We start from the raw sequence: 22,217 nt of genomic DNA on the forward strand, positions 1-22,217 counted from the left end.
CAAAGATCCTAGCCAACAGTTCAGCAATCTCCTCCCTCGCCTCACGGAGCAGCCTGGGGAATATTCAGTCGGGCCCCGGGGACTTATCTGTCCTAATATTTTCTGACAGCTCCAACACATCCTCTCTCTTGATATCTACATACTCTAGAACATTACCCTTACCAACACTGCACTCAACATCATCAAGACCCCTCTCCTTGGTGAATACTGAAGAGGAGTATTCATTGAGAACCTCACCCACTTCCACAGCTTCCAGGCACATCTTCCCACCTTTGTCTCTAATCAGACCTACCTTTACTCTCGTCATCCTTCTGCTCTTCACGTATGAGAAAAAAGCCTTGGGATTCTCCTTAACCCTACTCGCCAAAGCCTTTTCATGTCCCCTTCTCGCTCTCCTCAGCCCCTTGTTAAGTTCCCACCTTGCTACTCTATATTCCTCATGAGCCCTGTCTGATCCTTGCTGCTTACACCTTATGTATGCTGCCTTCTTCTTCCTAACTAGTTGTTCCACCTCTCTTGTCACCCACGGTTCCTTCACCCTGCCATTCCTTCTCTGCCTCACCGGGACAAATTTATCCCTAACATCCTGCAAAAGATCCCTGAACATCGACCACATCTCCCTAGTACATTTCCCTTCAAAAATGTCATCCCAATTTACACTCTCAAGTTCTCACCTTATAGCCTCATAATTCGTCTTCCCCCAATTAAATATCTTCCCGTCCTCTTTGCTCCTATCCCTGTCCATGACAATGCTGAAGGTTATGGAGCAGTGGTCACTGTCCCCCAAATGCTCACCCACCGAGAGATCTGTCACCTGACCCGGTTCATTACCTAAAACTAGATCTAATATGGCATTCCCTCTGGTCAGTCTGTCAACATACTGTGACGGGAATCCGTCCTGGACACACTTAACAAACTCTGCCCCGTCTAAACCTTTGGTACTAAGCAGGTGCCAATCAATATTTGGGAAGTTGAAGTCTCCCACGATAATAACCCTGTTATTTTTGCATTTTTCCAAAATCTGCCTCCCAATCTGCTCCTCAGTATCCCTGCTGCTACCAGGGGGCCTATAGAATACTCCCAGTAGAGTAACTGCTCCTTTCTTGTTCCTAACTTCCACCCATACTGACTCTAGAGAGGATCCTTCTACATTATCCAACCTTTCTGCAGCTGTAACAGTGTCCCTGACCAGTAACGCCACCCCTCCTCCTCTTCTCCCCCCCCCCCAATCTATCTTAAAACATTGAAAACCAGGAATATTCAATATCCATTCCTGCCCCGATGTCAGCCATGTCTCTGTGATAGCCACAATATTGTAGTCCCATGTACTTATCCAAGCTCTCAGTTCATCTCCCTTATTCCTGATGCTTCTTGCATTTAAGTAAATGCACTTTAGCCCATCCACGTTACTACTTTTATAGACTGTACTCTGCTTCTCCTTCCTCAAAGCCTCTCTACCTGTCAGATCTGACTTTTCCCCATTCCCTTCTTCCTCTGACCTGCTCCTCCAGTTCCCATCCCCCTCACAAACTAGTTTAAACCCTCCTGAACCACCCTAGCAAACCTGGCCACAAGGATATTGGCCCCCCTCAGGTTCAGGTGTAACCCATCCTCTCTGTACAGATCCCACCTTCCCCTGAAGGGATCCCCAATGATCCAAAAATCTAAAACCCTCCCTCCTGCACTGACTTCTCAGCCACGCATTTATTTGCCATCTCCTCCTATTCCTCCCTCCACTATCGCATGGCACTGGCAGCAATCCCGAGATTGCTACCCTCGAGGTCCTGTTCTTCAGCCTTCTGTCTAGCTCCCTAAACTCACTTTTCAGGACCTCATCCCTCTTCCCACTTATGTCGTTGGTACCAACATGAACCACGACTTCTGGCTGCTCTCCTTCCTGCTCAAGAATCCTGTGGATCTGATCAGAGACATCCCGGACCCTGGCAGCTGGGAGGCAACATACCATCCGGGATTCATGCTCACTGCCACAGAACCTCCTATCTGTTTTCCTGACTATCGAGTCCCCTATCACTACTGCCTTCCTCTTCTCCTCCCTTCCCTTCTGAGCAGCAGGACCGGTCCCAGTGCCAGAGACCTGGCTACTGCTGCTAGGCCCCTGCAGGTCATCCTACAGAGAGGTTTTGCAGAAATAGAGAGGTTTTGCAGAAAATGAAATCAAAACATTATTTTAGTGGCTCAGAAACAAATAGGAAATTTAAATAGAAATACAAATCGAAATCCATCAGATTGGACATCCTTAGGTGTGGAAATAGTTGCAGATATTTGAAACTTCATGAAAGAAATAAAACCAACAATAAGGAGAATACCCACACTAAAGGACAAACCGAATCTCACCAGAAGGGAAATGGAGGCACTCAGGGAATGAGAAAGCCACCTGGGCACCATCATCCAACCTGCAGATAAGGGTAGTCGTATTGTCCTTGTGGGACCATATAGGCAATTGTGACAAAATCTACCTATAAAGAAATAGAAACATTAACTGAGGATGTACTAGAGCAACTAAAAAAGTCCGAAGATATTATACAAAAATTGTTAAAATACACAAGGGTGAGGGTGGGGGAGTCAGAGAATTGCATAAACTTCCCAAAATACACAAACTCACAGAGAGTGCCTGAAGAAATGACACCAGGTGGGCCTTTATATATAAAAAAAATGCTTTCTTTATTCATATCTGAAGTATGTACCACAGGACACTTAAGTCAACATTCTCATAAGAAGTCATATTATACCCAGCTGCAGAGCACCCCTACGCATAGTCCTAGACCTTTCATCATGCTGGTTTACGGCACTCCGTTGTGGACAGCACCTTATTCTGGAATATCAGTGAGTCTTGGCTATACCAGAGGACATCTTTCACTGCATTGATGGTTCTCCAGCAGCAGTTATATTTGTGGCAGTATGTGTCCCTGGAGAGAACCCTTACAAAACTGAATCCCATGTTATGCAGCTGTCCAGAATGAATCTTGACAAATGCCTCACATCCCTTTCCAGCAAAGACACATTCTCTAAGGAAACGGACAACAATCTCATTTCCAGCACAGCCATTTCGAGGGCAGCATGCAGTGTGGCCAATATTCCCGCCGTACATGAGATGTCTGACAGAGAAAGCCTTCCTCCCCACCAACCATACAATGTCTTTGCGCTTGGTTGAAAGCTTTGGAGGTGAGACATTCTGCTGAATGACTTTGACAGTCTGCTTGGAGACCCCCCCCCTCACTGGAATCACCATGTCCTTTTCCAGCAAGGCTCTGATGGGATTTCATGCGGACTACTGAATAACATATCCATGATCAAAGATATTCTTCTGGGTAAAGTGTTCTACAAGGGACACGTGGTGTGGAACAGTCTGACTACAAGTAACACACTGAGACAAAGTGGCCAGATCCATCCTCACAACACTGGGGACAGATAGAATCTCAATGTGTAATGACACTTAGTGTTTGTACAGTCAGGGTCTGCACACCACTTCATGCAGCCGCACCCAACAGAATGAGGGGCGTATCTGATACATATTTTCCCCCTTTTGCTGTATGTATCAAAGTTCTGTGAACTTGCTTCATTTCTGAGCGCCAGATGAAATGGAGAAGGTGTTGGGTGACTGATACAAAGCAGCTGTTGGGTCTGGACCTCACCTTTGCCAGGTACAGCAACACCGAGAGCATCCTGAACCTGATTCTTGAATCAAGGATGAGTGATGTTGCTAGTGTGGCAATTTTGCCTTCACATTCCACCCAGTTCCACCAAGCTGTACTCCAGCACCTCTGGGTAGCTGGATCCGAGGATGATCAAATGCCAATTAACATGGCCTTGTTTTTGTGGTGATTGACTCTGGCTCCCACTGGTTGAAGATGTACATCGATCTGCAGACTGACAGAACGTTAGCCACATTGAATTACCGTATTTCCTCATGACATAGCAGCCATGCCATTCAGCCCACTTCAGTCTATGCCAGCCCACAGAGCTCCCACCCCCATAACCCATCATTTTTACCCAGTAACCCATTCTCCCCACCCCAAGATATTATCCCTTATCTACATTCAGGGCAACATACAATAGCCAATTACCCTACCAACCCGTATGTCTTTGAGTTATGGGAGGAAACTGGAGCATCTGGGGGAAACTCGTGCAGTCACAGGACAAAAGTACAAACTCGACACAGACAATACTGAGGTCAGGACTGAACCCAGGTTGCTGTGCCGTCCCTCCTTCCCCAAACCCCATTTTGGAACGTACTAAGTGCAATATTCAGTCAAAGACCTTCTCCTGATCCAAGCCGGTCATGCAGGTGTTTACCCCCTGCCCTCTACAGAAGCAATCATATCCTTGAGCAATGCAAGGTAGTCTAAGCTCCCCTGCTGGGTTCGGCCCAGGTCTAGTCCTGGTGATTCAGACTGGATTTGATTGGTGATTACCTTGGTGATAATCCGCACTTCACAGTGAGATGGGTCGCCTATTTCTGATTTCTCCCCTCTTCCCCATTTTCCTTATAGATGAGGGTGATGATGTCCTTCGACATGGATTGGGGAATGCTGCTGCTGAGTCTGGGGTTATCCTGTCTCACAGAACCAAGTACAACCCGAATGGCAAACTGTCAGAAAAGAAAGGCCCAACCCTTGTCAGCTTGTCCAGGGTCAACAGTTGGTCCAGACTCTTCCACTTGTTCTCATCTAAAATGTCCAAGAAAGAAGATAAGTAGAGTTATACCAGCGGGGAAGCCCAACTTCTCTACGCCAACCAAGATGTTCTGGGAGATATTCTTTGGATCGTATAGGCCGACGTGGAAGGACTTGCAGATCCTTAGTATGTCAGACTGCAAGAATACTACTAATCCATCTTCTTCCTTAAGGCTGCGGATCACAGGACCCCTCTAAACCTTTTGGGAGGCAGGGGAGAAGCCGTGATCTGCCAGGAGTTGGGTAGATCAAGAGACATACTCATGTAGCAGGTGAAAGATTATAATCTTAACCTGTCATGGCAACGAGAGCTTTTCAACCTGAGAATGACGTGCAGAACATCACTTGTATTAGTGTGAAGTCTGCTGCAAAAGCAGCACTTTGGGAGCAAGGAATCTTTGTGAACAAGGTTTTGCTTGGGGCGTGTGGCTTCAGTCCAGAGATCTTCACACTGGAAGATTTCCCTCGCAGGGAGTACTTCAACATCACCTTTCAGAAAGTGGGCGGCAGTTTGAAACCCTTTGAGAAGGGTAAGGAAACACATATCCCTCCCGAGTGTAGAGGCTCTTCTCACCCTGCAATAAAAGAACAAACCCTGGTTGTCCACATCCTTAATCCACATGTGCCTCATCTTCCTCAGAAGGTACGTTGAGGGGACAAAGAAAAGCACGGATTAGAAATATGCACGGCAAATGGATAAGAAAGGGAAGCATTAAAGCCAAGCAGCGGGCAGACCGGAATGGCAGTATCATCCACGGGCCATCGTGTTTCTCCATTGGCACAAGTTATTCACGGCCAGTCCAGAGTATGCTGAACCTGTGGCAAACATCGGCACGAAACGGTTTTCTGAAAAACGATTGTCTGCCAAAATTCCAGAAAGGAAGCCACAGCACACTCAGAAATGCCAAATGCTGTCATCTGTGTGAGGAAGCTGGTCACTTCTACAAATCTTCCCAAACCCTAAATGCAACTATGCCCGGGCAACGAGGCAAATTCAGGAGTAGAGGGCAACGGTCACAGCTGCTCCAGAAGGAGCCGACTCCTATCCCACCTTCACCCTGCGAGGAGAGCCATGCCAAGGAGGAAGACAAAGAGGAAAAAAAAATGGAAATAAACGAAACAACGCGGGGAAGGAACCTCCAACAGCTCTCTCTGAACCCAGTCTGGAGACTGCTGTGCAGATCAAAGGCCACCCAAGGAAGGATCACTCAAAGGAGGAAAAGAAAAGCTTGCAAGTATAAGGGTGGCAACATCCAAAGCAGGAAGAGATACATGGTGTCCCCACAGAGCAACAGTGACACCTCCTGATGCGAGGAGGCTGACAGAAGAAACGGCATAACACTGACGGGAAATGCGAAACCAACCAATGTGCCTCAAACGACAGAATTGTGACAGGAACCAAAGCAAAAGGGGCTGCAAACTCCACCTGCTGCAAACTGAGGGCAAAGGCAAAGCTTGTCACGCTCGGGAAACCAGACTCAATGCAGCACACGTACCCCAGAGGCACTGTGAACTGTGGGGTAATCCAGGAGCAGCACCACAAAAAGCAAAATACCCCACCTCTGAGACTCGGGGAGCAGCAACCTTGTTAAAAGGAAAAGACTGGGAAATGTCAAATGTCAATCAAATGGGTCCTCACCAAACAACAGCGCCTAGGGAAACAAGCAGCAGGAGCAGGTCATGAGCCGTACCTCCACCCCGGTTAAACGCCACAGTTCACACACGGTGTGGCCACGCTCAAACAAAAGAATAGTCGTAATGTGACCTTACACTGTGCATTTTATCATAGGAAATAGATTTAAAGATTGCATCTCTGAACATGTGCAGAGTCAACAGCACTGTGTGATATTTTGCACTGTTAGGTCACCTTACCAAGATTGAAGCCAACCTGTTATTTTTGCAGCAATGTGGCAGAAGAGACAATGCTGGTACCACAGACAGCCGGTCCCAGAAGCAATAGTAACCATTCCTCTGGCCGAGCTATTCAGCTGCAGGGAGACACATTCACCATCGGTGAAACCAGAGTGGTGGGAGATTGTCTCCTTCTGGTAAACTAAAAGTATGAAGTCCTGGCTCTAAGGAACAAAAGGCTGGCTGCTTTCCAGTATCTCCTGTTGCTGCGGTGATGTCTCGTGACCTCATCGATGGGACTGGATGATCCATCAGAGACACCATTAAACTCAGTGCCATGTCCAAAGTCCTAATTAGAACAGTAAAAGATGCAAAGCTCTGCAATACCTTCAGCAACCCTGCAGATGGAGCTCTGTGACAATACACTAAGTTAAACCAGATGGGTCAGTCCAGTCCACAATGGATATTGTCTTAGTGTCCAGAAAACTCACTGTCAAATCCACCAAAAGCACGTCAGTCTTCTTCTCTGACTACTGCCTCCTACTGGCTATTATCACCAACAGAAAAATAGGAGGTTGACAGACAATTATGGTATTGGTATTGGTTTATTATTGTCAGTGAAGAACTTGTCTTACATCTGGTCGGTAGTCATTAAGGCGCATTACCTTGTTTTTCTTAGGTACCAGGATGATAGTGGTCTTCTTAAAGCAGGTGGGAGCCTCAGATTGAAGCAGGGAGAGGTCAAATATGTCCGCAATGACATGGATGGGAGGAATATGGTCCAGGTGCTGGGAGGTGGGAGTATGCAGAAGATCAGGGAAGCATGGACTAGATGGGCCAAAGGGCCTGTTTCTGTGCTGTCTGTGACTCTGTGATACCGACCATACAGGTCAGTTCATTACAGAAATTGAATGTGAAACTATTGACCCCAGAAAGCATCAAGTAACTCGAAGGACGACGCAGGTTGGAGGACTGTGAAGCCTTTCTTCTAATCCAGTGGTAGGAAGCAGTCAAGATGAACATCAAGAGGTGCCTTGCCCTCAAGGGTGTTCAGAAAGCAAGAGATAGTCAGGGGGAGATGTGCCAACTCAAGGAAAGGATGCCTACTATGCTCGACTAAACACATGTTGAGGAGGAACTCCAGGAGATAAAGAGCAAGCAGGCCTCACTCCTTGCTTTGGAAACCTTCAGAATGATATATAAGTTGTAAGATATCTTTATAAGTCACAGGTACATCGAAACACACAGTGAAATGCATCTTTTGCATAGAGTGTTCTAGGGCAGCCCGCAAGTGTCGCCACGCTTCTGGCGCCAACATAGCACGCCCACAACTTCCTAACCCGTACGTCTTTGGAAGGTGGGAGGAAACCGGAGCATCCGGAGGAAACCCACGCAGATAGAGTGCTCTCCACAGAGCAGAACGGCATGTGATCACCAGGAAGACGTACAATGTCAGATTGCAGCAGCCTGTTCCAAAACCCCGGGAACAGAAACCCCACAGCAACAAGATACATTCCACTTCAGAGAGACAGTGAATTCACAGCTGGGCCCATGAATGCCATACTCTTTACAATAGACACTGAAAACTTGTCTAGAAATGTAGAGACAGAGGGGAATACAGGATATGCTAAATATCAAGAAAAATTCCCATAGCTTGTCAGACTGGATAATGCCACAGTCCCTTTATTATGCCTGGAACTAAAAAAATGCTTATGGATTGAATGATAAATTCTGTCTTCAAATTAAAGGTACAGCCACAGGCAAGTAATTTGCTTCAGCCTACGTGAACGTATACATGAATGACTGAGAATTACGCTACCTTTCAGACATGCTCCAAACTCCTGATGTACAATGACAGATCCCTGAATGGCATTTTGAACATAGACAGAAACAGAATGAGAGGGAACCATTGACTTTCCTAATCACGAGCATCCTTCCATCAAACCTAAAGCCGCCATCTTCAAAGAGAGCACAGAGTTTGTCAACACCACAGTTTTTTAAGTTTGCAATGGTCATAAGCTGATAACAGAAGAGTTTTTCAAAACTGTTAGTGTGCACTCACGTTGATCCAAAAAGCACCTGAAAAAAAACAAAAAAACACACTTCTGAGTGTTTGCAAGCTCACAGACTACATGCTATCACTGGCAAACAACATTTGAGGATTTTCTCCTTCTTAGACAATCCCTGGTGATCAAGGATGACTTGTTTCCACTCTGGTTTTGTGGCTGATGAAGCCCATGTGAGAATGGCACAGTAGCATAGCGGTTAGCGCGACGCTATTGCAGCGCCAGCGATCGGGGTTCAATTCCCGTCGCTGTCTGTCGGGAGTTTGTACGTTCTCCCTGTGTCTGCGTGGGTTTCCTCCGGGTGCTCCGGTTTCCTCACACATTGCAAAGATGTACGGGTAGGTTAATTTGGGTTTAAATGGGCGGCGCGGACTCGCTGGGCCGGAAGGGCCTGTTACCACGCTGTAAATAAAAAGTTAAAAAAAAATTAAAACCGCAGGCTCTTCCACAAACGTGGCAGGTGGCAGCTGACAAGGAATGCTGACGGATAAGTTGCTGAGGTGGTGCATTCCTTCTGCCACTTATGCATGGCCTCAAGGTATTCGATTCTCCAAATGCTCCTTGAAGAGGGGAGCAGGAGTTCCTCAAACTCAGCATAATTTGAAGAGAATTCACAGTGGAATAGTGAAATGGAGACACCAGAGACTGCAGATGCTGGAATCTGGAGCAAACAACAAACTGCTGGAGGAAGTCAGCAGGTCGAGCAGCGTCTGTGGAGGCAAAGGGATAGCTGGTGTTTTGAGTCATGACCCTGCATCAGGATTAATAGACCCATTGTGTCTGCCTGCTCCAGATTCCAGCATCCACACTCTCTCTTGTCCCCAGATGCTCTGCTCCACAATGTGCTGTCATGGGCCAGAGGTTCCCAGGAGTTAGTGGAGAGTTTCCACTTCGTTAAGGACCCTTAGAGCATATCCTTAAATCTTCTTTCTCTGTTAGCCAACTTTCAACAATACATCTGTAGAAGTTTGTTACAGTGTTCAGTGACGAGCTTCCTTAACCTTCTAAGAAAGTAGAGACACTGGCACACCTTCCTTGTGACTGGATCTATGTTGCTGGGCCCAGGACAGGTCATATATGCCAATATATTCTGGCAGTTCCTACATCAAAATTCATCTCCAGCCATCTTGACTTCGTCTTGCCACTGGAAATAGTGGAAAATGTTCTACTGAAAGTATCCTGACTGGCTGCATCACGGTCTGGGACGGCAATTTGAATGCGCAGGAACATAAGAAGTTGCGGAGAGTAGTGGACTCAGCCCAATACATCACGGGCACATCCCTCCCCATCATCGGCAGTGTCTACGGGAGCCACTGCCTCAAGAGGGCAACATCCATCATCAAAGATCCCCACCATCCGGGCCGTGCCAACTTCTCGCAGCTCCCATCGGGCAGGAGGTACAGAAGCCTGAAGTTCAAGAACAGCTACTTTCCTTCAACCATTCAGTTCGTGAACCAACCAGCACAACCCTGATCACTACGGTTTAGCAACACTGGGACCACTACAATCACTTTGCACTAAAATAGACTTTGTTTTTGTTTTGTTCGAATTGTATTCTTGTAATTGTGTTCTTTCTTGTAAAAATTCTGTTTAGTTTATGTTTTTTCTTGTGAATGCTGCTTATCTGATGTTATGTGCCTGTGATGCTGCTGCAAGTAAGTTCTTCATTGCACCTGTGCACACATGGACTTGTGCATCTGACAATAAACTTGACTTTGACTTTGGAACCCGATGTGCCTGGACAAGAGAGTGAGGTTGAGTCTGCACAACCTCCCCTTCACTGTAATCCAAGCCATGTGTGGGTCACGGCAGCAAGTCCTGTGATGCTGGGAATGTGTCAAAGCACCGTGGAATGAGGACGAGTTACGAGCAACCACACCAAAACAACAGGATGCATGTTGACTGGTCTCTGGGATTTCACAGAAGCTGCTTTATTCCACATTGACATTCACTTTTTGTTATTTCAGTTACCTTCACAAAAATTAAGAATAACTATATCCTTTAATTCCCCTCATTTCCAATAACTTATCAATCTCTATCTTGAATCAATTCAGTAATAGAGATTCAGCAGCCATCGTGAGTAGAAAATTCTGAAGACTCACTGCTCTCTGAATGAAGAAATTTCTCCATTCTGCATGGCCAGCTACTTGTATTATGACACCCCAACCAGGAGAAACCAGGGGAAACGTCGTCCCTGCAAACAATCTGTCTTGTCCATAAAATTTGTATGTTTCAGTAAGATTACCTCTCCTTCTTCTAAACTGTAGAGATTTAAGCTCAGTCTGCTTAAATCCTTCCTCACCTTTGAAATCAATCTGACAAACATTTGCTTTTCCCTCTTTCACAAGTACACTCGTCCTTAAGTAGGGAGGCCAGACCTGCAAACAATATTCCAGCCATAAGGTTATCCAGGTCCCTCCAAACAGCAACACCTTTCATCCTGTCACTACTTTTTTCTACCAGTGTGAATGGCCTCACCTTTTGCCACACCATGCTCCATCAGCCTTGAGTTCATCCATTCGCATAAGCTGTAAGCCTCTCTGCATACAATGCACACTATCACCCAGCTTTGTATCATCAGCAAACTAGGCTCCCTCATCCAGTTCACTGGTATCGATTGTGAACAACTGGGTCCCCCACAAATTCCTATGGCATCCTACTAGTCACAGCCTTCCAATCCAGAAATGACTCGTTTATTCCTCCTCCGCTTTCAGCCTGTTAACTAATCTCTGATCCACACCAAGATAATATTCCCAATTCCATGGTCTCTAGTTTTGTTTAATAACCACTTGATATTAACCATATTAAGGTCTCAAAGTCTAAATATATCACATCCAATGGTTTGCCTTTCACTATTCTATAAGTTACAAACTTAAAACACTAACAGATTTGTCAAATGTAACTTCCCTTCAATAAATCACTGTTTACTGTTTTCCTAGAGCCTTACCATTTTCTTAATAATAGTTCAGAGTAATTTTCCTACTACTGAGCTCACACTAACTTGTCTATGCTTCGTAGTTCTCTCCCTCTTCCTTCTCGAATGGTGGTCCTTCCAATGTGTGGAAAGTATGGAATTTGGGAAGTTGACAGCCAGTGCATTCCCCATCTCCATCACAACCTCTTTCAAACCCTTAGGACGGGGAAGCTCAGCTTCTGGGGATTTATCAGCTTTCACTCCCATTACTTTCTCTAATTCCTTTCAGCTTCTCACTTCCACTGTATATGGAAGGTTTGTTGAGTTTTCTTCCAAACAAAAAACAGCAGCTGAACATCTCTGCCACTTACTCATTGCCCAGTATAAATTCTCCTGTCTCACCCTTTAAGGGACCAATCTTTTCCTTTTAGAATCTATAGGAGCTTTTACAATCTTTTATTTTTAATCATTAGATTAATCTCGAATTCAATTTTCCATTTCTGTGTTCACATGGGCAAATTCTGAAATGTTCCCAATCGTCAAGGTCACTGGTCATTTTGGAGGCATTGGAGTTATCGAACGGTACAGCCCTTTTGGCCCAGCTCATCCACGCCAACCGTGGTTCCTATCCATGCTAATCCCATTTGCCTACATCAGACCTATGTCCATCTATGCTGTTCAAATGCCTTTTAAGCATTGTGTTTGTATCTGCCTCTACCATCTCCTCCGGCAGCTCGTTCCAGATATTCACCACCCTGTGTGTGAAAAAGTTACCCCTGCTGACTCCTAATCAGTCCTTGTCTTTCCAAGTGACCATAAATCCTGTCCCTCAGAATCTTCTCCCACAACTTCCCTACCACAAATGCAGGGCTCACTGCTCTGTAGTTTCCAGGCTTATCCCTACTGTCCTTTTCAAATAAGGAGACAACGTTAGCTATGCCTCAGTCTCCTGGTACCTCAAAGATGCAACGATCTCCATCAGAGCCCCAGCAATCTCCTCCCCTACCTTCGTATCCTGAGATAGATCCTGTCAACCCCTGGGGATTTATCCACCCTAATGTGCACCAACATTTCTAACACCCTCCATCCTGATACAGACGTGCTCCAGAATATCAGCGTACCCCTCCCTCAACTCTCCTGCCTCCACATCCTTCTCCCTGGTAAATACTGATGAGAAGTATTCAGTTACGACCTTGCTTAAACCCCCTGGCTCCACACATAGATTACCCCTCTGGTCCCTGAGGGAACTTACTCCTTCCTCAGCTTCCCTCTTGCTTCTAATATACTTATAAAAGATTTCAGGATTTTCCTTAATCCTACTTGACAAGGTCATTTCATGGCCACTTTTGGCTCTCCTAATTTCGTTCTTAAATTCTCTCCTATATCTTTGATAAACCTCAAATGACTCATTCAATACCAATTTCCTATACCCCATGACCACGATAGTGCAGCGGTTAGCGCAATCCTATTACAGCGCCAGCGACCCGGGTTCAATTCCGGCTGCTGTCTGTAAGGAGTTTGTACATTCTCCCCGTGTCTGCGTGGGTTTCCTCCGGGTGCTCCGGTTTCCTCCCACATTCCAAAGGCGTACAGGTTAGGAAGTTGTGGGCATGCTATGTTGGCACCGGAAATGTGGTGACACTTGCGGGCTGCACCCAGCACGTTCTCAGTAACGCAAAAAGACTCATTTCACTGTGTGTTTCCATGTACATGTGACTAATAAATAAATATCTTATCTTATCTTACATGCATTTCCTTCTTTGCCCTGATCAGATCTTCAATATCCTTTGTTAACCGAGGTTCCCTAATCTTTGCTTCTCACCCTTACAAGGACATGCTGTCTCTGAACTCTTACCATCTCCCTTTAGACGCCTCCCACTTATCGGATGCTGTGTTCTCCTCTGGCAGCTGCTCCCAGTTTATTTGGACCAAGTCCTGTCGTACACTATTGAAATCTGCCTCCTCCCAGGTTAGGGCCCTGTCTCAAGGACCAACCTTGTCTTTTTCCATGACTACCTTAAAGTTTACCAAACCATGGTCACTGGTCTCCAAGGGTTCCTCTACAGACACTCCAATCACCTGCCTGTCCTCAATCCCTAAAATAAGGTCAAGTTCGGCCCCCTCCCTAGTAGGACTCTACATACTGCTTCAAAAAAAATCGCTTTAATACATTTTCCATGCAGCCGGACAGAACACTGCTGCCTCCCCTGTTTCCTGTTACCGCACAGTCTCTCCTCTTCCCTGTAATCGCACTGGCTCAGCCCTCACTGGAACAGCCCAGACGGACACTTGCCCCTGAAATGCAGTGGCAGTCCCAGCACAAGTTACAAAGCACGTTCCTGCCAATCTCATTCATTGTCAATGCTCTAAGGATGTGATTAAACTAGGGAGGGTCCAGGGCAGCAGAGGGGAGGAGTTAAGTTTTTTTTTAAACTTGTGTGATTGGCTAAGTGTGTGGCAACTCAGCCAATCAAAGGAAGGTAGGGTAAAGTGGAGTGGGTCATTGTAGGAGTGGGAATCTGAGGCTTTGGTGAGGTGAGTAGCAGGTAAGAACAGGTAAGGTTATTTATAGCAGTTAAGTAAAAAGACATCAAGTTATAACTAATTAAATAAAGTAGGGATGCAGGATCAGGTAGCTGCATGATATGGGAGCTGGTGGACCCCATTGTGGTTCCTGGAGAGTGCAGCAAGTGTTGATTGCTTGAGGAACTCGGGCTCAAAACTGATGGCCAGGAAGCTGAGCTTCAGACACTGTGATGCATCAGGGAGTGGGAGAGTTACCTGGCTGCTGTGTTTCAGGAGGCAGTCACACCCATTAGATTAACTGCTTCAAATTCAGTCAGGGACAAGAGGGTGTGACTGTGAGTGAGGCAGGTAGGGGGATCCAAGAGGTAGTGCTGGAGGAGCCTGAGCCCTTGAGCTTGCCCAACAGGTCTGAGATTCCTGCTCCCTGTGTGGAAGAGAGTGGGGGCTGTAGGAAGGATGAGTAACAGAACTGTGGTTCAGGGAGCCATTCAAGAGGGGGGAGAGAAGAGAAATGTAGTTGTGATTGGGGATAGTACAGTCAGGGGAATAGACACAATTCTCTGTTGCAAGGATTGTGAGACCTGAAGGCTGTGTTGCCTGCCTGGTGCCTGGGCTTGGGACACCTCATCTGACCTGCAGAGGAATTTGGAGTGGGAGGGGAAAGATCCAGTTGTTGTGGTCCATGTGGGTACCAATGATGTAGGTAGAACAAGGAAAGAGGTTCTGTTGAGGAAATTTGAGCAGTTAGGGACTAAATTAAAAAGCAGAACCAAAAGGGTAATAATCTCTGGATTGCTACCTGAGCCATGTGCAAATTGACACAGGGTAAATAAGATTAGGGAGTTAAATGTGTGGCTCAGAGATGGGTGTGGGAGAAGTGGGTTTGAATTTGTGGGACATTGGCACCAGTACTGGGGAAGGAAGGAGCTGTTCTGATAGGATGGGCTCCACCTGAACCACACTGGGATCAGGTTCCTGGCAAATAGCATAACTAGGGCTGTAGATAACTCTTTAAACTAAATAGCAGGGGGGTGGGTTCAACAGATTGGAAAAGCATAGATAAAGTAAAAGGGAAGGAGAGTGCAGGAGAGTTTACTGATGTCTCCAGAATAAAGAATAAAACAGTTTAAAAAGGGATAAAAACTTAACTTATGGCAGCATGGAGACAAATGTGAGAAGGGTGGTGAATACAGACTGAAGGTGTTATATTTGAATGCACTCAGTATATGAAATAAGGTAGATGAGCTCATAGTGCAGTTAGAAATTAGCAGGTCTGATGTGGGCATCACAGTTGTGATTGAAAGAAGATCACAGCTTGGAGCTAAACATCCAAGGATACACATCCTATTGAAAAGACAGGCAGGTGGGCAGAGGGGGTGGGGTGGCTCTGTTGGTTAAAAAATTAAATCTAATCTTTAGCAAGAAGTAACATAGGATCAGATGATGTAGAATCCTTATGGGTAGAGTTAAGAAACTGCAAGGGTAAGAAGACCCTGATGGTAATTGTATTCAGGCCTCCAAATAGTAGCCAGGATGTGGAGTACAAATTACAACAGGAGACAGAAAAGGCTTGTAAAAAGGGCAATGTTACGGTGGTCATGGGGATTTCAATATGCAGGTAGATTGGGAAAATCCAGTTGGTACTGGGTTCCAAGATAAGGAATTTGTAGAATGCCTACAAGATGGAGCTTGTGGTTGAACCCACTAGGGAAAAGGCCATTCTGAATTTAGTGTTGTGCAATGAACCAGATTTGATTAGGGAGCTTAAGGTAAAGGAATCCGTTGCTGTCTGTAAGGAGTTTGTATATTCTCCTGTGTCTGCGTGGGTTTCCTCCGGGTGCTCTGGTTTCCTTCCACATTCTAAAGACGTATGGGTAGGTTAATATGAGGTTTAAAATGGGCGGCACAGACTTGTTGGGCCAGAAGGGCCTGTTACCACGATGTAAATTAAAAAAAACCCTTAGGAGGTAGTGATCATAATATTATAGAATTCAGTCTGAGGGAGCAGCTAAAATTGGATGTATTGGTATTACAGTTGAGTAAAGGTAACTACAGAGGCATGAGAGAGGAGCTGGCCAAAGTTGATTGGAAGGGGACCCCAGCAGGGGGTGACGGTAGAGCAGCGACGGCAGGAGTTTCTGGGAGTAACTTGGAAGATGCAGGATCAGTTCATCCCAAAGAAGAAGAAGCATTCTGAAGGGAGGGTGAGGCAACCGTGGCTGACAAGAGAAGTCAAAGACAGCATAAAAGCAAAGGAGAGGGCATACAATATTGCAAAAACTAGTCAGAAGCTAGAGGATTGGGAAGCTTTTAAAAACCAACAGAAAGCAATGAAAAAGCAATAAGGGGAGAAAAGATGAAATATGAAGGTAAGCTAGCCAATAATATAAAAGAGGATACCAGAAGTTTTTTCAGAGATATAAAGAGTAAAAGAGGCAAGAGTGGACATCGGACCATTGGAAAATGATGCTAGAGAGAGAGCAAAGAAATGGCGAACAAACTGAACATCAGTCTTCACTGTGGAAACACCAGCAACATGCCAGAAACTCGAGAGTCGAGGGGCTAAGTGTGTGTAGTCACTGTTACAAAGAAGAAGGTACTTGGGAAACTGAAAGGTCTGAAGGTAGATAAGTCACCTGGACCAAGGGTTCTGAAAGAGGTAGCTGAAGAGATTGTGGAGGCATTGGTAGTGATCTTTCAAGAATTACTGAATTCAGGAATGGTTCTGGAGGACTGGAAAATCGCAAATGTCACTCCCCTCTTTAAGAAGGGAGGGAGGCAAGATACAGGAAATTATGGGCCACTTAGCCTGACTTCAGTGGTTGGTAAGATGTTAGAGTCCGTTATTAAGGATGAGGTTTCGGGGTACTTGGAGGCTCATGATAAAATAGGCTGAAGTCAGCATGGTTTCCTTATCTTTATCTATACAGCACGGCAACAGGCCCTTCCAGCCCAATGAGCCGCGCTGCCCAATTACACCCATGTTAACCTACTAACCTGTACATCTTTGGAATGTGGGAGGAAACCAGAACACCCAGAGGAAACTCTCAGTCATCGGGAGAACGTACAAACTCCTTACAGACAGTGGCGGGAATTGAACCCCGATCACTGGCACTGTAATAGTGTTATGCTAACTGCTATGCTACTGTGCCTGCCCCTTTCCTTAAGGGGAGATCTTGCCTGACAAATCTGTTGGAATTCTTTGAGGAAGTAACAGGCAGGAGAGACAAAGGAGAGTCAGTGGATGTTGTTTACTTGGATTTTCAGAAGGCCTTTGTCGAGGTGCCGCACATGAGGCTGCTAAACAAGATAGGAGCCCATGGTATTACGGGAAAGGTACCAGCATGGATAGAAGATTGGCTGACTGGCAGAAGGCAAAGAGTGGGAATATAGGGGGACCTTTTCTGGTTGGCTGCCAGTGACTAGTGGTATTCCACAGGGGTCAGTGTTGGGTCCCTTAATTTTCATGTTATATGTTAATGATCTGGATGACGGAATTGATGGCTTTGTGGCCAACTTTGCAGATGATACAAAGAGATGTGGAGGGGCAGGTAATGTTGAGGAAGCAGGGAGTCTGCAGAAGGACTTGGACAGGTTGGGAGAATGGGCAAAGAAGTGGCAGATGGATTCAGCGTAGGGAAGTGTATGTTCATGCACTTTGGTAGAAGGAATAAAGGCGTAGACTATTTTCTAAATTGGGAGAGAACTCAGAAATCAGAGGTGCAAAGGGACTTGGGAGTCCTAGTGCAGGATTCCGTCAAGGTTAACTTGCAGGTTGAGTCGGCAGTAAGGAAGGCAAATACAATGTTAGCATTCATTTCGAGAGGACTAGAATATAAAAGCAAGGATGTAATGCTGAAGCTTTATAAGGTGTTGGTCAGACCACATTTGGAGTATCGTGAGCAGTTATGGGCCCCATATCTAAGGGAGGATGTGCTGGTGTTGGAGAGGGTCCAGAGGAGATTTGAGAATGATCCTGGGAACGAAAGGGTTAATGTATGAGGAGTGTTTGATGTCTCTGGGCCTGTACTCGCTGGAGTTTAGAAGGATGGGGGAGGGAGTGATTTCATTGAAACCTACCGAATATTGAAAGGCCTGGATAGAATGGACGTGGAGAGGACGTTTCCAGTAGTGGGAGAGTCTCAGACCAGAGGGCTCAGGCTCAGGATAAAGGGACATCCCTTTAGAACAGAGATGAGGAGGAATTTCTTTAGCCAGAGGGTGGTGAATCTGTTGAATTCATTGCCACGGACGGCTGTGGAGACAAGTCTTTGGGTGTATTTAAAGCAGAGGTTGATAGGTTCTTGATTAGTGAGGGTGTCCAAGGTTACAGGGAGAAGGCAGGAGAATGGGGTTGAGAGGGGAAAATATATCAGAGCAGACTCGAAGGGCCGAATGGCCTAATTCTGCTCCTTTGTCTTATGGTCTTGTGGAAAGTATTAACAAAGGTGTTGCCAGTATCAGAGGCTTGAGATAAAAGGAGAGAATTGATAGGCTGGGACTGTTTTCTACGGAGTGAAGGAGACTGAAGCAGACGCTTATAAAATTGAGGGACATCGATAGGGTATATAGTCATGGTTTTATTCCCAGGGTGGGCAAGTCTTAAACTGGATGGCATAGATTTAAGGTGAGAGGGGAAAGATTTAAAGGGGACCTGAGGGACAACATTTTCACACACAGGGTGGTGGGTATGTGGAGCAAGCTGCCAGAGGATGTGGTAGAGGCAGAAAGAATTACAATTTTTAAAAGACATTTGAATAAGTTTAGAGGAATATGGACCTAAAGCACGCAAATGGAACTAGCTCAGGTAGGCACCTTAGTCAGCGTGGATGATTTGGGCCAAAGGGCCTGCTTCCGTGCTGTATATGACTCTATGGTCAGCATGGATGTGATGGGCCAAAAGGCCTGCTTCCAAATGCAAGGGAAGAACAAAATGCAAGACTTCTAAATTTGCCGATGATACAAAAATAGCCAGGAGGGCATGTTGTGATGGGAATATTTGGACTCTGCGGCAGGATATGGGTAGGTTGAGTGAGTGTGAGAAAACTTGACAAATGGAGTTTAATGTGGGGAAGTGAGAGGTCATGCACTTCTGTAAGAGGAATATAAAGGTATTCTGTTACCTAAATGGAGAGAGATTGCAGGTGAACAAAGTACAAAGGAATCTAGGTGTTCTTGTGCATGAATCGCAAAGTCAGGTGCAATAAGTGGTTAGAAAAGCACATGACATATCGGCCTTTATTGCAAGAGACCTGGAATTTAGAAATGGGGAAGAAATTGTACAGAATGCTGCTGAGGCTACAGCTGGAGTGCTGTGCACAATTTTGGTCCCGTTATTTAAGGAAAGGATATACTGGCAATGGAGCCTGTCCAAAAGAAGTTCACCAGGCTAATTCCCGGACTGCGAGGGTTGTCCCATCATGAACCGCTAAAGAAACTACATTTGTATTCTTTGTCATTTAGGACAGGGGGTGGTCTCATTGAAATATTGATATTTCCTGTCACAATCTTATTGAAACATTTTGATACCACCCATTGAGGAGGCATGACAATGTACGTGTCAAGATACTTTCACTAGTGGGTGAATTTTGAACAAGGACCATCACTTAGATGTGTAGCAAATTCCCGCCGAGGGTGGTGAATCTCTGGGATTCTCTATCCCAGAGGGTTACGTAGGCTAGACCAGTATAGGTATTTAAAAAGGAAGTAAATTTTTGAAAGATCAGGGAACTGAGGGCTATGGGGAATTGGCACCAAAGAGGATATGAGGCCTGAGGCAGATCAGCTTTATTGAATGTCAGTGGGGGCATGAGGACCTGGGTGACCTAAAGTGTAGCTGAGTAGATTATTTCATCTTCAAAACAAAGTGCAACTAGTCTAATGAAGAGGCAGAGCAAATAAAGTAATTTGCAAAAAAGTGAATTTGTTTACAAAGTAGAAGAAATTTATTAAAGATTATTTAGAGGATAATTAGAGAGTAATTCCAAACAGCATTTCCTTCAGTTCCTTTCTTTGTGTGTTCGTCTGGCTTCCTGTGAAGCTATCCGTGTTGTTTGCTTGAACTGTTGAGCGTATGAATTCTGCTTGCTCACCATTCTTTGGATAAAGGTGTTCTCCTGAATCCCCTTGGATTTAGTAGCGTTATTGTCCCTTGTCTTGGTCTCCCCTACAAGGCACGGGTAAGTCATTGTGAAATCCGTGGGCTTGATGATTCCTTTACCATTTTAAGCAAACCTTTGTTTGCTCATTGACTTTTGATAAATTTATTTTAAACATTGGTCATTTTTTCTCTACGTTAAATATTTTTTGTGGTTGAAATAAAATTAACAAAGCTGCGCTCCAAGAGAACTGATCGCAAGAGATACTAAAGAAACAAATCACAGCTGACCCTGGTGTGGCAAAGTAAAGCTCCCACAGCCTTTGGCTTGCTGCGATCACCTTCCAGTTGAAGGGTGTATTTGCAATGTTTAATTTGCATCCAGACTCTTCGTATGGAGTTACATTGAATTAATATGGGAGCCGATCTGTGGGTGCAGGTAGGGTAAGCCAGGTAGGAAAGACCCTGTTCCTGATGGCCTCTTGGTACAAAATCAAAATACTGCATAAGTACAAGTCTGAAATAAAAACTGGAAATACCTGCTTTAATGGTTTTCTTTTTGCTGCTGTGACCTGCCTGAATAACCAGTCAACAAATTCCTGTTATGAAGGTGTATAGTAAACAAAAATTCCTTTGAGGGATGCCAGAGGAATTTTGCTGTGCTGTCGTTTGGTTGCTTGCCACTGAGGTGAGATTTCCTTATAAAGTAGGAACTCACAACGATCTGATTTTTTATTATGTAAAAGCAGTACATTTTCAAATGCTGCGGAATAAATTTAGATTGAAGCATCGCAGGCTGAAAGTGATCCCCAGCAATATAGCTTGAAGGTTGATTATTGTATGTACTTCTGTTTGTAGCTCAGTACATCATTGCGGAACTGCCTCCAGCCAGGAAATTTGATACAAAACAATCACTGTTCCCTAAAAGTAGTGATTTCACATTCTTCAGTGCAAAGCCTATATCACAACAACCGTGATCACGGTGCTGTGTGTGGGAAGTTGCCCTGCATCAATTGCCTGCTGTATCTACATCACTGATTGCACTTCAAAGGTAACTCATTGGATTGTGGGTCTTCCAGATCCCACAAAACACACAATAGAAATGGTGGTGCAGTGGTTCAATTACTTGGCAAAAGGTCCACTAGCCTGAGCCAACAATCCAGGGATGAAAGTTCAAATCCCACTGTGCCGGCTACGGAATTTAAATCCAGCTGCTTCAGGGAGGAAATCTGCTGTCCTTACCTATCCGTGTGACTCCAGACCCACAGCAAGTTCATGGTCTAAAAGAACAGTCCAGTGGTTCTAGGTAATTTAAGTCTGAATCTCAACATCACTAATTCTATACTCATTGTTTTATTGCAGACATACAAGGGTGACCAGTGTTGTCACTGTGGCCCCTGCTGCTCTGGAGGAATGTCCACCCACCGGTCCAAACCGTGCCGATATTGCGGCTTCTCCTCTTTCTGTAGTCAGCCCGTCCCAGCCCCATAGTATGACTCCCTACCTACTTGCTCTCACTCTATTTTCCCCGATTCCTCTCTAAGAGCTCTCTTGCTCTGTTCTTAAGAGTGACTTAATGACAATTGCCCATGGCTCTGACATCTGCCATCATGAAGTGCTTCAAGAGGCTGGTCATGGCACACATCAGCTCCAGTCTCCCAGACAACCTTAATCCACTGCAAAACAGGTCTGCAGTGGACGCCATCTCCTTGGCCCTATGTTCATCTCTGGAGCATCTGGATAACAAACACACCTGCATCAGATTCCTATTTATTGACTACAGTTCTGCTTTCAATACCATAATTCCAAGCAAACTCATCTCCAAACTCCTAGACCTGGGACTCAGCACCTCCCTCTGCAACTGGATCCTTGACTTCCTGACCAACAGACCACAATCAGTAAGGACAGGCAGCAACACCTCTGCCACGATTAGACTCAACACTGGTGTGCTGCAAGGCTGTGTCCTCAACCCCCTACTTTACTCCCTATATGCTCATGACTGTGTGACCAGATTCTGCTCCAATTACAAGTTTGCAGATGATACCACTGTAGTGGGCTGGATCTCAAAT

The 22,217-nt window shown here is 45.5% G+C and overlaps 1 protein-coding gene across 1 annotated transcript in view; it reads left to right on the forward strand.

Annotated features, from left to right (window-relative positions):
- Positions 1 to 4,992: 4,992 nt before the first annotated feature.
- Positions 4,993 to 22,217, forward strand: part of LOC127581514 (inactive C-alpha-formylglycine-generating enzyme 2-like) — an 83,536-nt gene continuing 66,311 nt past the window's right edge. Inside the window, exon 1 of the mRNA XM_052035973.1 lies at positions 4,993 to 5,224. Within this exon, the coding sequence (XP_051891933.1) occupies positions 4,993 to 5,224 (232 nt within the window). The remainder of the gene's footprint in view (positions 5,225 to 22,217) is intronic.

The sequence above is a fragment of the Pristis pectinata genome, chromosome 21, assembly GCF_009764475.1.
Source record: "Pristis pectinata isolate sPriPec2 chromosome 21, sPriPec2.1.pri, whole genome shotgun sequence".
Classification (NCBI taxonomy): Eukaryota; Metazoa; Chordata; class Chondrichthyes; order Rhinopristiformes; family Pristidae; genus Pristis; species Pristis pectinata.